This window comes from Myxocyprinus asiaticus, chromosome 12, assembly GCF_019703515.2.
Source record: "Myxocyprinus asiaticus isolate MX2 ecotype Aquarium Trade chromosome 12, UBuf_Myxa_2, whole genome shotgun sequence".
In the NCBI taxonomy this organism is placed as follows: Eukaryota; Metazoa; Chordata; class Actinopteri; order Cypriniformes; family Catostomidae; genus Myxocyprinus; species Myxocyprinus asiaticus.
Window position 1 is genome coordinate 19,319,054 of NC_059355.1, and position 17,704 is coordinate 19,336,757.

The 17,704-nt window shown below is 37.2% G+C and overlaps 1 protein-coding gene across 5 annotated transcripts in view; it reads left to right on the top strand.

Annotated features, from left to right (window-relative positions):
• rptor (regulatory associated protein of MTOR, complex 1) overlaps positions 1–17,704 on the top strand; it is a 389,387-nt gene that overhangs the window by 259,789 nt on the left and 111,894 nt on the right. For all 5 annotated transcript variants that reach the window (XM_051712022.1, XM_051712021.1, XM_051712025.1 and 2 more), the window contains 4 exons: positions 1,942–2,042; positions 4,066–4,210; positions 8,089–8,164; positions 12,715–12,816. In XM_051712022.1, the coding sequence (XP_051567982.1) occupies positions 1,942–2,042; positions 4,066–4,210; positions 8,089–8,164; positions 12,715–12,816 (424 nt within the window). The remainder of the gene's footprint in view (positions 1–1,941; positions 2,043–4,065; positions 4,211–8,088; positions 8,165–12,714; positions 12,817–17,704) is intronic.

Genomic DNA, 17,704 nt, shown 5'->3' on the forward strand with positions numbered 1-17,704 from the left:
AATGGTGTTTGTTTTTTTATTTGTTTTTTTGCTCAGTGCCACCTTCTTGCAAGTGGGCAGTGAGTGGGTTTTTGATTTCGTTTTTGTGCTGCGTTCTTCTTGTATTACACATCTCTCTCTCTCTCTCTCTCTCTCTCTCTCTCTCTCTTTCTCTCTCTCTATTATATATATATATCAGAATCAGAATGAGCTTTATTGCCAAGTGTGCTCATGTATACAAGGAATTTTTGGGGGTGATAGGAGAAACAAGCAAGTGCACAAAGAACATTACAGAGAGACACACAATATAAAACAAGGTAAGAGTATAAATAAAAATACAAAAAAAAGTACATATAACATAGAATGGTGTATGTACATGTGGAAGTGGTAATATGTGCAAGGTAGGGGTATGTACAGGTTTTGAATTAAATATGAGTGAATTTACATATGTACATGACATATTTATACATTATTGCACTACGGGAGTCCTGAAGGCAGTTTAATTGTTCATGTGGTAAATGGCCTGAGAGTAAAAACTGTTAATGTGCCTGGTTGTCCTGGCACTGAGTGCTCTGTAGTGCCGGCCAGAGGGCAACAGTTCAAAAAGGGAGTAGTAGGCAGGGTGTGTGGTGTCCAGAGTGTTTCTATCTGCACATTTCCTCACTCTGTAGACGTACAGGTCTTGAAGGGTGGGCAGGGGGGCACCAATAATCCTCTCAGCAGTCCTGACTGTCCATTGTAGTTTCCTTCTGTCTGATTTGGTGGCTGAACCACACCAGACAGATATAGATGTACACAAGACAGACTCAGTGACAGCTGAGTAGAACTGAGTCAGCAGCTCCAGTGGCAGGTTGAACTTCCTCAGCTGGCGAAGGAAATACAACCTCTGCTGAGCCTTCTTCACAGTGGAGTCTATGTGGGTGTCCCACTTCAGGTCCTGAGAGATGGTAGAGCCCAGGAACCTGAATGACTCCACTGCTGCCACAGTGCTGTTCAGGATAGTGGGGGGTGCGGGGGGATTTCTCCTGAAGTTCACTATCATCTCCACTGTGTCGAGCGTGTTCAGCTCAAGGTTGTTGTGACCGCACCAGACAGCCAGCTGTTCAACCTCCCGTCTGTATGCAGACTCAACACCATCGCAGATGAGCTCAATGACCATGATGTCATCTGCAAACTTCAGGAGCTTGACAGAGGGGTCCTTTGCAGTGCAGTTATTCCTGTACATGGAGAAGAGCAGTGGAGAGAGAACGCATCCCTGAGGAGCACAAGTGCTAATAGTGAGGGTCCCGGATGTGATTTTACCCAGTCTCACTAGCTGCTGCCTATCTCTCAGAAAGCTGTTGATCCACCGACAGACTATGGTTGGCACGGAGAGCTGGGTCAGTTTGGTTGAGAGAAAATCAGGCATGATGGTATTGAAGGCTGTACTGAAGTCCACAAATAGGATCCTTGCATAATATATATCTGTGTCTGCCTCCTTATTCGCAGTCACTCTTTAATTCATTTATTTATTATGAAAACACCTCCTCTGTTTGAGATGTCTTTGCTCACACCACACGCACATTCTCATTTTAGTCCAGGACAGGTAGGACGTCCCATGAGTAATTACAGTAGAAAGAAAATCACTGTTGCTTAGCAGCAGCATTTTGGGATGCTGAGTCCTGTGTTGTGCTGTTAGTATGCACTGTCACAGCTCAGTCCACCTCTACTGTAGGGAAAATACATTTTAAAATATTGATTATTGATGTATCTGCAGTATACATCGAGTAGACTGTAACCTCACCAACAAAACATTCCAAAAAACTTGTTTTCTCATTTCAGCTAATATAATACCTCTGCGCATTGTTACTGTCTTTCTCCTCTCTCTTATGAGTACCAAAAATTTGCCTGTGACACTGCATTTAGCCAATCACAGTTCAGTTTAGATTGTTACAATGATTGTTGTGTGTATGTTTCTCTCAGAATCCCGGGCAGGCTGAATGACAGAAGGACGCCATTAGGAGAGCTGAACTGGATTTTCACAGCTATCACTGACACTATCGCATGGAACGTCCTGCCGAGAGGTTTGATTAAAATCCATCTATTCTAAAAAATTTTAAGGTTTATTTAATGTCAATCAACAGAAAATACCTTTTTTAGAGCTCCCACATGAGTGATAAATTCATTCTGATCCTTTAGCATCTGTTAAATGACTTTGGCTCAGTCAGAACCCAGATTTTCCTGTTGGCTTTTGCTTGTTTAACAAAATAAATTGCCAAAGATGTGGCCTGACTACACACCCCGCAGAAAGGAGTAGCTGCTTGTAATGCCTGATCAGAAATGTCTTTCACGTCTTCCTGTTGCAGCTTATTACATAAATACTGTCATACAGTATATAAACAGTGTAATGTGTATAATATAGTATAACGTAATATACTTGAAATAATTTCTGTGGATATTACTCTTGCTTGGGGGGAAAAAAATTTGTAAACCATCCTAAGCGAGAATTAGCTGGTGTAAGCTGGTCTCCCAGCCTGACCAAGCTAGTGCTGATTCTGGTAAAAACCTTTTTACAGCAGAGACATTTAATGTTGTATGTGCTGTTGTGGTGCCTAAAATAATAATATTTAGCACGTACCCTTTGACAGTTTAACTTTATTATACGGTTTTTAATAGAAACATTGGTTTTAATAAAAAATTGGAATCACCATATCCATTTTACCATATTGCATGAAATGTTTTAGATCATTACATAAAGTACCTTGCACTGGATAAGTTATATTAGCTGCCTAATCGGATGGCATTCTAAATGAAAACACAAAGAAAGAGAAATGTTTCAATTAACCATTTGTTGCTTCTGTGATATCATGTGATATGTTATATATAACGTAGAAAACCATAATTGACATGCTGTCATGGTTAGGACTACATAAAGCAATTTTATAGGATTTCCGATCATGCACCAAATACAATACCTAAAACAAGTTCTTTAAGCCAAGGAATCATTTTGGGGTCCAAGGGGGATTGGATTCTGTGGGGGATTGATTTCTGCTGGGGATTGAATCTTGCTCGACACTGGCCCAAGTTTAGCTAGTGTGTCATTTTCTGATCCCCTTTACCCTGTTGTTTTCAGGCTGATCTCTGACTGCCCTGTATTATAAAGGCAAAAATCTCATAAGTAAATAAGGAACACAATCTACCTTAAAGGTTTACTCAGTAACTTTTTGCTTGTGTCATCTCAGACTTACAGTGACACCTACCCTGTAGTGGTGTGGATACAGCATCCTTAAAAATCAAAAGTTTTCAGTTGCAGATGCCATTGTAGTAATTCACTACTCACAATAAGCCATGATTATTTTAATCTGAGTGAAAGTGTCCAATAACAAGATGGTTACTGAGATTAAGCGAGTAGTATTCAGTTGGTCATGTGATTCTAAAATGGCAGCCCCCATGAGGGTGCCCCACCCCCTTGTAGAATAAAACAGCTTTTATAAGTTTACTGTTATGACTAGAGTCCTCATCTCATGTGATTGGTCATGATTTTATACATAGGTTTCAAAATTGCAATTCAATTCTTTAGTAAAACTTTTTTTAATGGGGGAAAAAAAGTGCTCCTTTAAATCAATCGTCAGATCATGTTAAAATCCTACGGGTGTATATTGCCAGAAAAAAACAAAAAACAAAAACAAAAGAAAAACCAATGATGCTTGTTTGAACATTCGCAAGCTATGTAAGTCCTTTTTTGGCAGTTCGTTCAATGTCCTTCATGAAAGCAAAATAGATTTATCTAAACTCCCAGCCAACTAGCACAGAACGGCAGCTTTGAAGTTTTAGATCTTGCCTTTCTCCTGAGGAGAAACCAGGCATGATTCTGTGGGTATATCCTCACCTTTCCCTGTCTTTATTATTCACCATAAAGAGAAATCTGCATAATGAGTATGCCATGTACACACATCACAATTATAGGATCTCATTAGAACCAAACATCTCACTGAACGCAACTGAGGGGTCTTAATCAAGTACAGTTACCTGCAGTCACATCTGTCATTCCTACATAATACATAAGGCATTTAAATCCTCTCTTTCTTTCTCACTCTTTATCTGTAGATCTTTTTCAGAAGCTATTTCGTCAGGATCTGTTGGTGGCCAGTCTGTTTCGGAACTTCCTATTGGCTGAAAGGATTATGAGGTCATATAACTGCACACCAGTCAGCAGCCCCAGGTTACCACCTACATACATGCATGCTATGTGGTAAGTGTTTGGATGTGAACACACACACACACAGAGTTATGTTTTAAACCTTATTTATTATCTTGACTTATATGTGCAGCACTGTTTAGACAGGCAGCAAAAATCTTTTTTTTAATTATTATTTGACTCAGTGTTTAGTTGTTTGTTGTCTGAACAACAGCGCATGAAATTGACAAACACAAATGCAATTTAAATGGTTTGAAATTCAATTAAAATCGGAATATTAAGATAATATTTAAAGTGTTTTTTCCCGATCAATTTGGATGAACGTTTTCGCTCATTCTTTTCCCTTATAGTGAATTCTGTTACCTTCACTAAGTAGTGAATATTGAATGATCAAACGAGTGAGCAATTTTGTTCACAGCTTGTGCTTGAATATATAAATACAGTAGTGCCTTAGACACTTATGGTTTCTCAGATGCCTCATTAGTTCAGCACCATAGAAAGATGTCATGACGCACATGAGCAGAGAGAACTTTTTCCATCCTCTCTTCCAATAATGACAGCTACTTTCAAATGTTGTTAAAGCAAGTCTCTTGGCAAAGTCATTACTATTGCAACTAATGTAGATTTACTGGATATTAACTACACTATATGAACAAATGGATCTGATTTCATCACTTGCAAAAAATAATTGCGGACAGTCATTCAAAGATTGGATTTGAAATCAAATCAGAATTAGGTGTGGTGTGAACAAAGCCTTTTACGTTCTAATACCTTCTTATGAAGGCGTAAGTATTCCAGGTAAAAGTGTTTTGCCAAAATAAATAGAATTATTCAACATTTCAACTCTATCAGTTACAACCACTTAGTAAAGCAATAATATTCTGTTCTAATGTATTTCTACTGGAAATCAAATGGAAGTGCCTGGTTTTAAATGACATCCACTGGAGAGAAAGAGCTGTTTTATTCCCAGAGTGAACTGCACTACTTGTTTATTTACACTGGTATTTTATTCATTGCTCTCTCCCTCTGCATTTTACATAAACTTTCTTATGAATCCTCATTGCCCCTCTCTATCCCTCATCTCTGTCATCAGTATCATGCTGATGGCTAAACCTGAGTGTTGTGTAATCCTCAGCAGTGTATGATGGAATAGAGGGAGAGCTTTGTTCTCCACAGGCTAGTTCAAACTTGAATCTCATAATGTGCCATTAGCAAGAGAGAGAAAGAGACTCCAGTTTCATAATGGAGCGTCAAAGCTCTTTAGTTACACCAGGCAGAACGTTCCTGGAGTCTTCTGTTTTTCTGAAACAAGAAATGTAAAAAGTGAAGAGAGGGTACGTTTGGTAAAAGTTTGAGGAAAGATGGAGCCGCCTTTTAACTTCCAGAGTTTCTGCTGTTGGATGGAGAGAAAGCAAAAGCAAGACAGGCTTTAAATGAGAAAAACAATGCAGGGAGCAGAGGGATACAGCAGATGATGAATAAACTTTGGATGTCATCTATATAAATCAGTGTAGTATATTCTCAGTTTAGAAAGCATTTGATTTGACAAAAATATGTGATATAAAATATGAGTCATCAATAGTTCTTAATTTTTCCAGAAGAGAAAGAGTGAATGTCATATACTTAAATCTGCTAAACATATTGTAATACATTTTGAACATAAATTAATAGATATGAACTGAAAGCTACAAAAATGTGATTTTGATTTCATATTTTACACTATACAGTGAATTGGTAGTTGACATGACATTACTTTTTTTTCTAATTCTTGTATAATTGTTGTACATGTAGTTTTTATGACCTCATATTAATTGAGTCTAAACTGATTTTTTTACATTTCATACATTACACAGCAGGACTATTTAAGTCTTACTTAACAGCAAAACAGCTCAAATGTTATTTAAAATGGCGAGAAAATGTAAAAGACATTGTAACCAAATACACCACCATAGAGTATACACGTCACCACTACAAGCATATCAGTAGCACAAACATAAGCTTAATACTGTAAATCCTGCATACAGTAATAGCAGATCATGCTGGCATCATATTACTGCTGCAGTACATGTATGTGCAGTAAACAGTATTTGTTCATGCACAGTACTGCAATCATTTTTATTTATTTTTTTCTTATTGCATTTTATCAGACTTATTTGTTTTTATTTGCCGAGCAATAACTACATTGTCTAATTTTAGTGCTTAAATGCATCCAGGGAGATATACACTCAGAGATCATTCCCTCCACTGCCATTCTACAACATGCAGAATCACTGCAGATCTTTCAGTTAGAGAGCTCAGAGACAATGTCCAACATCTCAGCTGCACCGCCACAGATCCATTCACAGATGAACAATGAGAGAGACTAGCAGAGCATGGGCCCTAGCTGTAGTGCTGCCCCATGAATTGACAGCCCTTTTGATGTGTTATGTAATATTATGAATTAAATATTGGCAAAGTGTTGAGGGTTCGGTGATCAAAGCAATGCCTCAGCCTCTGCAGCAGAAGAAAATGCACTATAAAAATGGGAGGACCCCACCTCTATAGCACGGTGGGTGTCCTGCTTAGTAGGTATAGTGTCAGAGATGATTAGTTTTCATGTAATATGACATGACTTTGCATACAGCCTTTGATAAGAGGAGTGAAGATTTATTACATGCTGTATGTTTAAGCCTCTGACCTTTTGGAAAAGTTAAAGCAATATTACACTTGTTATCTAGTAGTATAAATGCAAGTGTGATATTGCTTTTAAACAACAGATCTATAAAAATGTTAGTAAATTAATTTCACCTAACTAATGTTTTAGGCACAACATGGCCGGTTATTTTGTGTACTTTTGCTCAGCCAGGTTCAACTGTTCTGGCTTCTGTCTGGAATGCCGCAAATAAGGAAGCGTTCCATTACTGTTACTGTATACTAAATATCAGCACTTTTGGAATGTAACTTTTAATTATTTATTTACTGATTAGAGGACTGGAACTAACTGTTCTATAAAGCAAATAAGTTTTGGCCATTTTTCAGATTTTTTCATTAAAAAAAAAAAAAAAAAAAAAACAGAATAGAAGAATGCAGGAGAACCGAGGTAAGAAAATCAAACGGTCAATCGATTTTTGTCCTTTAAGGAATTAAATCATCTGTATATGATAGAATCAGCCTTGCAGAATGACTGATTTCCATGTTGGTGCAGTTTAGAGCGGCTCCTCTCCCTCAATATTGAGTGTCTTAATAAACATGTAGTTAATCAGAAAAGGTGTCCATTCTTTTCATTTGATGTGTTCAGTATAGGCTCTAAGAAAGAGACTTGCATGGTATTTGTGCCTACAAATTGTATAGAATTCACTGCTTTCTTGTTTATTAAATATTTTGTCTAATTTATTATGTGTTCAGCTCACAAAAAAATGCAGTAAAGTTAGCTCCATTCAAAAAGAAAAAAGTTGTTAAAATTTAAATTCTGTCATAATTTACTCACCCGCATGTTGTTCCAAATACAAATGACTTACTTTATGTAGAACACAAAAGAAAAAATTGAGTGAATATCCCGGTCAGTCTTTTCAATGCAATGGCAGTTTGACAGGGACTTACTTTAAAGCTTAAAAAAGGCCCCGAAAGTATCATAACAGTAGTCCATACAACTTGTGTGTCATATTCCATGTTGTCTTGGGTAATAAGTAAATGTGACGATGTTTTTTTTTTTTTTTTTTTTTGGGTGGAGGGGGTGAACTATTACTTTAACCATTTACAAAAAAAAAAAAATATATATATATATATATATATATATATATATATATATATATATATATATATTATTTATTCCATTTTCCAGAATTTGGCAAATGTTCCCCAAAAATCCTTGCAGAAAAAGTCAACATATTCCATCAAGGCCTGGATATACAGTAAGTGTGAAAATGACCAACCCACTCTTTGTGTGTGTGCAGGCAAGCATGGGACCTTGCGGTGGACATCTGCCTCTCGCAGCTCCCCACCATCATCGAGGAAGGCACAGCTTTTAGGGTGAGCATGACTAATCCTAAATCAGGATGAAGATCAGACAGTAAATCAGTGTCTCCAGTGTCTCATAGCTTCTGGTACACTGCCTCCAAATAGCACTGCAGTCCTAATTAGGATTTCAGTTAAGAATAATCTCTAATTGTAGTCAGAGTGAGTTGTATAGTCGCACTCAGGTCATGATTTTTGCACCAAAACAGTCATAATTTAATAATATATGAGAATTTTCCACCCTGTCTCTGGCCCTCTGTCTGAAACGCTCAGTTTTGGCCTCAGCGGCTCCTTTAAACCTTAATATTAACGGCCACTGTTATGATTGGCTAACATCATGCAGCCCCTTGAATTCAGCCATATTTGAAACTCAGTTGGAAGAGAATGAATTAGATTCAAATTACAATTTATAAAACTACATTTCAGGGTTGTCACATAATGTAAACCCAACACATTTCGTCTGAATGTATCAAACTGTTTACTTAAGCACAGCAACTATCAAACAGTCATGACATTTGAAACATTTATTAATTAAACTGTTAACTCATGGGTCTGGTAGTGTTTAACTGCCCCATCTTTCAGTAACAGTTCCTTTGCAGTGCTTGAATCATATTGTGACTGGTTCACAAGCAATCCATGCTGACATGAGCCAAAAACACATGCAATCCATGCTGAAATGTTCTGAATAAGCAAACATAATACAATCCATGGTGATGTTGCGTGCTTCAACAGGCCAAAGCATAGACACTGTTCTTTACAGGAGTGACATCTCACACATCTTCTGTGTTTGTTTACACACAGAACGGCATGTCTTTCTCCCAGTCAGTGGCAGCAGCAGATTGAGACACATTTTTAAAAGTTGCGCATGTACCGCTCTTAAAACACAGCACACATCGCCGGAAAGCATCAAAACTACCAAAGACTTCCATCTAGTGCATGTTTACAAAAGACCAACAATTAAAAATGGCACAGATGGGTCCAAAAATGGTCCAGGACGCCTTCAAAACAGCACGATGAAACCGAATGGCCGTCTCCTTTTTAGAGTTCTAACTTTACCTTGCGTCTTTTAAAGCGGCACGTAATGCTTGATAATGGTCAAAGCCGTTCATCTAGTGTTTATGTACAAAAACATTTAAATCCAGATGAAGGTCCCCTGTGTAGTGGTCGACAGATATATTGCCGAGATCAATAAATCGGCCAGATTTTTTAATAATCGGCATCGGCTGATAAATGTCCTGTTTGGCCGATTTGTTTTTTGAGGGATCTGAGAATCGCCTGTGTGCATGTGAAGAACTTTTCTAATGATGAAAGGCAAATATCACTAAAACTTCTATTATATACCGTCTGCAAATATGTAGATATCTTGTTTAAACAGATGTAATTCACGAACCTCACGAAAATCCAGCATTTTCTTCCCGTCGAGTGCTCATCTAATATATTCCTCTGAAGCGCGTATTCTATCAGCCAGAATCAAAAACTTCAGGATCAAAAGTTCCTCTGATTCACAAATAATGATGGTCAGTCCGTGACAATCCAAGCAGGTGATCCAGGCCGTTTAAATTGTCAGGAGATTGCTGCTCGCGCTGGATCCGCACGAGCGCATGAGTGTAACTTAAAAGTAAAAGCGCTTCAGGTGCACTATGAGTATATTTCTTATTCACTGTGCACTGTATGTACAATTGGTTTGATTCGATTTATTTTGGGAGAAGGTGCGACTGCTAATGTGGACATGCCATCCACGGTTGCTGGATGACTGTGTGTACTGTTATTTCCTTCTCCCTAATAGGGTTGCGCGGTTTACCGGTACTAATGAAGTATCACGATACCAAAAAAATGTAAACGGTACGATATCATCTTGTTGCTAATTTCGGTACCATGTTACAGTATGCTGTCATTAGCAAAATGATATGAGATGTGACAAATTTGAGATGAAAGCAATGACAATTTGAAAATAAAATATAAAACCTCTGGATATGGCCAAGTGTGATCATTAAACAGCAGAAGGATGTAATTTAATAATATACAGTCACATGCGCTGCACCCTACAGAATGAACAAGAGGTTCAGCTCTGCTCTGTCATATGATTCCCACACACACACACCTGGCGCACGCATGCGCACACACTCACACAAACTCAACACACACTGCTTGTGCTTAATTTTCATGCAGTGTGTTTAGAGTATAAATGGCTGTTAACACTTAAATGAACTCCTCAGGTGCAGCTCGGAGATTTCAGCTCGAGAGTGGGACGGGAGTATCCCAGCGTTAATGGGAAGCTTGATATAACTAACCCGTAAAAACAGGAAAAACTCAAAGGTCTGTCAAAATAAAAGTCCCACTACCATGAAAGCTCTTTTCAAATGGATGTGTGAAATTGAAGACTACTGTATAAAAATGTGAATACTGTATTCAAAAAGTAGCAATAATACTCATAACAGTTATGTAGTATTAAATGGTTGTTATTATTATTATTATTATTATTATTATTATTATCTGTAAGCAATATCACAAACGCAAGCAGCCTTGTGCCACAGGGAATCAGATTTATTTTGTTTGTAATGTTTTCATTAATACTGTGAAGCTCTGTTTTGCAGCATTTTATTTGACCAAAATAAAATTGCAGTTTTTTGTAAAAAATAAATAAATAAATATTATATTTTTATTTGATTAAAACTGTATATATCACTTTGATTAAACACCATTTGATCATAACATATAATTAAAACATTTAACATGGAATCCAGAAAGATTTAAACGGAAAACGCTTAATTTGTATCTTTAAGACTTTATGCATTTCTTTTAATAATTATTTTTTGTGTCATTTTATCAAAATTCGGAGGCTTTTTATTTGTTGATTATAGTATTGATTTAGAATCGATACTGAGGTACCAGGGCTGGTATAGTTTCAAAGCCAACATTTTGGTATCGGAGCAACCCTACTTCCTAATATATTAACAATTTCTTCATGGTCAAATAAATTACAAAAATTTGATGACTAAACAGAAATCAGAAGAAATAAAATATTCTTTTTTTTTTTAGATTCGTTTTTACAAAGTTAAAGTTTTGTGTGAAATTGAGAAAATATAGTACTAAATAAGAGTTTATTTAATTTTTAGCAATTTTATGTTTGTTATTTACTATAACAAATTGTGTGATATATCGGCATTGTATTGACCTATCGGCCACCCAGCACTCTGAATATCGGCTTCGGCCATTAAAAAACCCATATAGGTCGATCACTAGTCCTGTGTAAGTCTCCTTTGGTGTAGATGAATCTCCCATGACAGGCCCTCTCTCCTCGTCACCTGTGTGACAGAGTACCAGTGGGCGGGGACAAGGGTGTGACATTGTAAAGTGGGCGTTGATGTCTTTTGCTGTCTTTTTATATTTATTTTATGCTTTGTATCTGTATTTATTTGTATCTGTATTTACTTGTATTTTATTTTCGGGATTTGGGTCACAATACAGGCCAGATTTGAACCTGCATCTCCAGCTCAAAGCATATTTGCTAACTTCAAGACCATGTCTCAGAATTTGTTTTTTACCTACAGTGTGCCTGTTTTCTACCCAGTTTTACTAGATTTGAAGTTGTTCCTGACATCCACCTCTATCTGGTATTACTGCTGAATTTCCCTCCTGGCAGCAGTAAAGTGTTATCCAATGTACTGAACACTCTTGTGGGTTTTAGAGATTTGGGAGTCTGTGTCTGTCTTGTGTAATGACTGCAATGCAGTCGAGCGCTCAGCACTTGGGCTGATGTGATTTGTCTGTAGTGCAGTGGATGCTGTTTCTGCTAAAACACACAGACAGCATGAGAAGTGTTTGGAAGACACATGAAAAGATGAGAATGAAATTTGGTTATGTAACATAGTACTGGGACTAGCCAGAAATATTTGTCTCCCATTGAACCTTGTCTTCACAGTAAATTTAAGGATTCAAGTCATACTTATCTCAGCTGAGAAATCCTAAGCTGCTTTGCTGGTCTTAACTGGTCTTTCAGCCTTGTCAGGCTGGACTGTTTGATGGATTTAGAGGAGGTTTGGGGAATTTTGTCAGGCTGGTAATATACTGGAAGTGCAAGCCATTACGAGCTGCTACAAACACTCACAAACACTTTTCAGAGCTGCTGTGAATCATATGGTTAGTGGCAGATGCCCCTTTTTGATTAATCATAAATACTCAGTGATGTGGTACTGCTTCTCAAGAATAACATTGAGAGACTGAGGAGAACTTTAGCATTAATTTTCATTTCTAATGTTGATGAAAAGGTAAAAGACAATAAAATAGGCATGTCTGTCTCCAAACACACACAGGTAGAGTGAAAAGGGTTGATTTGAGATTGGGAAGGTGAATAAATGAGTGATTGAGTGAGTGTGTTATATAAGACATATGTAACTCTACTGCTATCAATACATCCATCCTGATCACTTATATTCTGTGTGTCTGATTTAAAGTGCTCTTCCTGCTCAACAAGGAAAACTGAGCATCAGTGGGCACACCATATATGTGTGTTTCCTTCTCTCTGAATTACAGTGGTATGTGTGTGTGTGTGTGTGCATTCACAGCACAGTCCATTCTTCGCTGAGCAGCTGACGGCATTTCAGGTGTGGCTGACGATGGGTGTGGAGAACAGAAACCCTCCAGAGCAGCTGCCAATTGTCCTGCAGGTAACCAACTCAGCAAAAACTTTTTCCATAGCTCTGTTCCAAAATCCAGTGAGCTGCCTACATAGACATCATCTCAGAATCTCAGAATGCAATGCAACAAGTTCTGTAAAAAAAAAAAAAAAATGATCCAAGATGGCGTGTGAGTTGAGAGAAATGATGATTATAGATATATTTCATTGAATTCTGAAAAGTACTAATAAAAAGTAGGGCTGTTATTAATTTTAATTAATCACATAAATATTTAGAGAGAAAAGCCCCCCAAGTTCAGATAATGTAATATATAATAATTTAAATAAATATTGCTGCAAGCAGCAATTACGGGGCCAAGCACCATAGTAACGCAACATGTATATGATATGTAAAGGAACCCCACACTACTTGACAAGTTGCACCATAACGCGCACAATCCACTGCACCATGCTGCCACAAGGTAAACAGCTGCCAAAGGGACATACCAAGCTGTGAATCAGCACACCTAAGCACAGTGGTCACCAGTCAGCTTCGTATTGGCATTCAAAAATAAGAGTACAAAATAGTTCGAATTGAAGCAGGAATTACGCATTGAAGCAAGGCGTACATTTATAGTAAGCAAAACATGAAGACTCAAAGATCAACCGAAATGCAATTTTTAAACCATCCTTCGGTGGATTCGATCTCACTGTCTTTGGAATTGTAGTCCAGAGCACTAACCACTGCGCCACACAATCAACAAGTCTGACTGATGCCAAAGAAACATTCCGAGTTGAGAGTACACAATGTTTGCTGAGAAAATATTGTTAGAACTAAAAAGTTTTAAATTGAAGCAGGAATTATGCAGTGAAGTATGGCCTACTTACAGTGTGGCAAACTCAGAGGTCAACAGAAGTACACATTTTAAAACCATTTTTTTGCTGGACTCAAACTTACAACCTTTTGAGCAACAGTCCAGTGATTTAACCATTGGGCCATTCAGTTGAAACATCCAAGCAATGCCAGAGAGACATTCCAAGCTGAGAGTACTAAATGATTTGTCAGCCAAGTGTATTTGAATTCAAGCAGGAATTTATGCAATATAGTCCAGCCTACGTAGTGGTAAGCACAACAGGAAGAATCAGAGCACAACAGAAGCTAACAGTACCTCCTGTCACTATTACATTTGACCCAGCAACAACATGTTTCAAATTTTTTGGATCATTTTGATAAAATCCCACTAAAAACTACTCTCATAGGCTCTCATTGTAAAATAACAAACGTGTGTCAGAGAAATGGCAGCAGGCAACAGTTGCTAAGACAGGATTGGTCAGAAACGCTTTAAAGGGGGGGCTTAGCAAAGGGTAAATTTTTAGAACCGTTTTTTGCTGGACTTGAACTCAATATCTTGAGCTGTTATCCAATGCTTTAACCACTGGGCCACTCAGCAGACACATCTCAACAATGCCAAAGACACATTCCAAGCTGAGAGTAAAAAAAGTTGCTGAGAAAATATTATTTTTAATGCTAAGTGATTTTGAATTCAAACAGTATGCAATGTAGTACAGCCTATGTAGTATTAAGCACAATGAAGACTAAGAGGTCAAACCTTTCTTTGCTAGACTCGAACTCACAACCTTTTAGCTATGCCACTCAGCTGAGACAGATAAGCCATGGTAAAGAGGCATGCTGAGTTTAGAGTCAACGCACAAGTGTGGGTTATCTTTTGAACTTTAGGCGGTGCTGTCTCCAGACTGCTCAGGTATCCTCAGGACATGATTTCAATGATGCATACCAATTTTCTTTTAAATAAGACAGTGCATTCAAAAGGTATATCACTTTAAATAAAATTAAATATGGCAGAGAGGCAGTATGACTGATAAGGGAAAAATTGGTATTGTTGGAATCCTCATGGCCCAAGAATGCATAGACATCAACCTCATGATTTTAGATCATACAGTTCAAAAATTACGGTTCAAATAGCCTTTTTTTTTTTTTTTTTACATTTCTTGACCCATAGTTGGTGCTGTCACCAAACTTTGCATGTACCTAGAGATCTAGGGATTATTTTGAGGTATTGTGTGGGCAAATTGGACGAAATTTCAAGGAATAGTAGCAGACAAAATAAGCATCATAATCAAACATGGTGGCCACCGTAATGGGCAGAGTTTTAACCTCCTGAGACCCCCGCATGACTGCTGTGTGCATTTTCCGTTTCCCTTTTTTGATTTGTAACTAGTAGCACTTAATAAACAAGCAAAAAAAAATTCTAGAGCAAATTGTTTTCCAAAAAAACGTATGTCCACATATGTGTTATAGAAGTTATAGAAAGTCAGATATTTTTCATCAAATAGTTCATTATGTGTCCAGAAGTGTTGGATATTCATGATTTTGAGACGTTATAGACATTACAGCTAATTTTCTATAAAGCTGAATAAATAATTCTGATTAAAAGCAATGGCCAGCATCATCAAATCACTCCCAACCAGGTTAAAATAAAATTTTGCATTATAAAATTCGGAATCTATGTACTGATTATCATTGTCCCATGTCTGCTATGTTGAGTGGTCCAAAAATCATCTGCAGCCTGAAACTGAACTTTTGGTCGGATTTTAGGAGTGAATGCACCTAGCTGTATAGAAAGCTATAGGATGCACACCTTTTCCCTTGCTTCCTATTTAGTGAATGACTTAACCTCCAGTGTGCTGTCTGTCTGCACTGTTCTAAGAGCAGTTCGAAATACACCTTATTTTCATCCTAACTCCATAAAAAGCCTCTGAAAGCAACATTTTTCAGCTTTTGCATGAAAACATTTAGTCTCAATATGAAAATGCATAGTAATTAAATAGGAATGCATTTCCTAATGTTAATGAATAGAACCATATTGCACAGTGATAACAATAAAATCTAACAAATTTTATATTAAAATGAATCAAAATGACCCAGAGTTGAAAATTATTCAGCTGTGTTACATTTGAAAATTATTCAAAATAAACATGTTTTTTTCAACTTTTGAGGGAAAATGGTCAATTTTCCACATATGTGGATTTCATGTTTATCAGAGCGCTGATGCGCAAAAAATGAATGGATTTGTTAAAGCAGCATATCAAACTAGAGATTCCACTCTTTACAACCAAACAGGTTTCAATCAAAAGTTTCTTTCCAGAGGCACTTTTGTTGGCACTGTGCCCATAGTAGCACTTCCTGGAAATCAACTTCATTCTTTTGTCACGTGATGTGGTGCGCCAGCAGTTTAACACGTAAATGACAGTGTAGAGTCTTATGAACAGTGTTCAGTTGGTTTTAATTCATTTAAATTATGCGTTGCATATGGCGAAGCCAAAGTACAACATCCACACGTGGATGCGGGATTGCACGAGGTTAATGTAAGGGGTCCATTTTAATCATCAGGAGGAGAGTGATGAGATGCCAAAATAATTTCCCTTCTAGGACAAACGGTTTAAAAGATACGTACAAAAGAAAAAAAGAAAAAAAATTTCATGGAGGTGGTGCTATAGAGTTTGTCCTAGAGCCCCAAATTCGGTATGGGGGCTATTCATTCCCACCTCTGTCAGTGTGCCAAATTTTATAATATTCCTATGTAGCGTTCATAGGGCTGCCATAGACTTCCATTTGGGGAGGAGGAAGAATAATTCTAACAGATACAATAGGTACTAAGCCCCTAAATGGCCTACTAGTCTATTTGACATAGAGGACCCATAGGGCCAGATGTATACTGATTTATGAATCACCCCATGCAGGGCTCGAACCTGTATCTTTTTGCATTACAGTTCTGTGCACAATCCACTGCATCATGTTGCCACATGGTTGACTGCCACCAAAGGGACATATCAAGCTGAGAGTAGGCACAGCGGTTACCATGATCAACTTCATACTGATATAGCTTTTCAACAAAGATGAAAATCAAAATTCTATTAGCCCTGCTACCATTCACTAAGCACAATACAAAGAGCTCCAGTACAAGAGAAATCAACCCAGATGATGTGCCTAGGTGAGGATTCGAACCTATGACCTTTGGAACTACTCAGGGTTCCCGTGGGTCCTTAAAAAGTCCTAAATGTTTTTAAATGAGTTTTCAAAATTTAAGGCCATAAAAAGTCTTAAGTATCTTAAATGGTGTAACAGAAGTCTTAATTATCATTCAAAGAGGTCTTTAATTTAGGGACAGAAAAACAGGAATCGTGATATGACCAAATTTAATTATTAAACTGCAAAAGACTGTGATTTAATTAAATAAATTTATAGTCTGTAAGCGCACCACACTTCAAAGTGAAGATGCGGCACTGGGAGCTCATGATACAGTCTTTCCAGCAGTTTCAGAGTGGTTCAAAATCAGTTAATTACTGCTTATTTTTGTTTTATGACAATGTTTAGTTTACAACGTGTATATAGTAATAAGTTGTAGATGATTGTAAGAGTACATATTTTATTTCCCTTATCTGATTTTATGAGCAACTGGGAGTACAGGCATTTCAAAATAAGAGTCCCCGGTGTATTTTCAGCTGGTTTATGGTCCTGCTTTATGCACCAAATCTTCAAAAAAAAAAAAAGAATTCTGGTTATTATTGGAATTTGGTTTCTTGTTGCCTCTGTGTCTGTGCCCATCACAGTAAAAAGTAATATATATATATATATATATATATATATATATATATATATATATATATATATATTTATTTTACACATCTCACACATATCAATTTTAAAAACTAGCGGTCGATTTCAGTTATCGCCTTTCTCCAACACATTATTGTATCTGCAATATCCAATATCGGTCGACCTCTAATTCATGTGTGTTTATATTTTGGTACATAAAACAATTTGAATATGATCTGGTATAGACATACCGTACTAACTTTATTTGTTCAAGTCTTAAAAAAGGTTTTTAAAAGTCTTACATTTAAAAATTCTTTAAAAA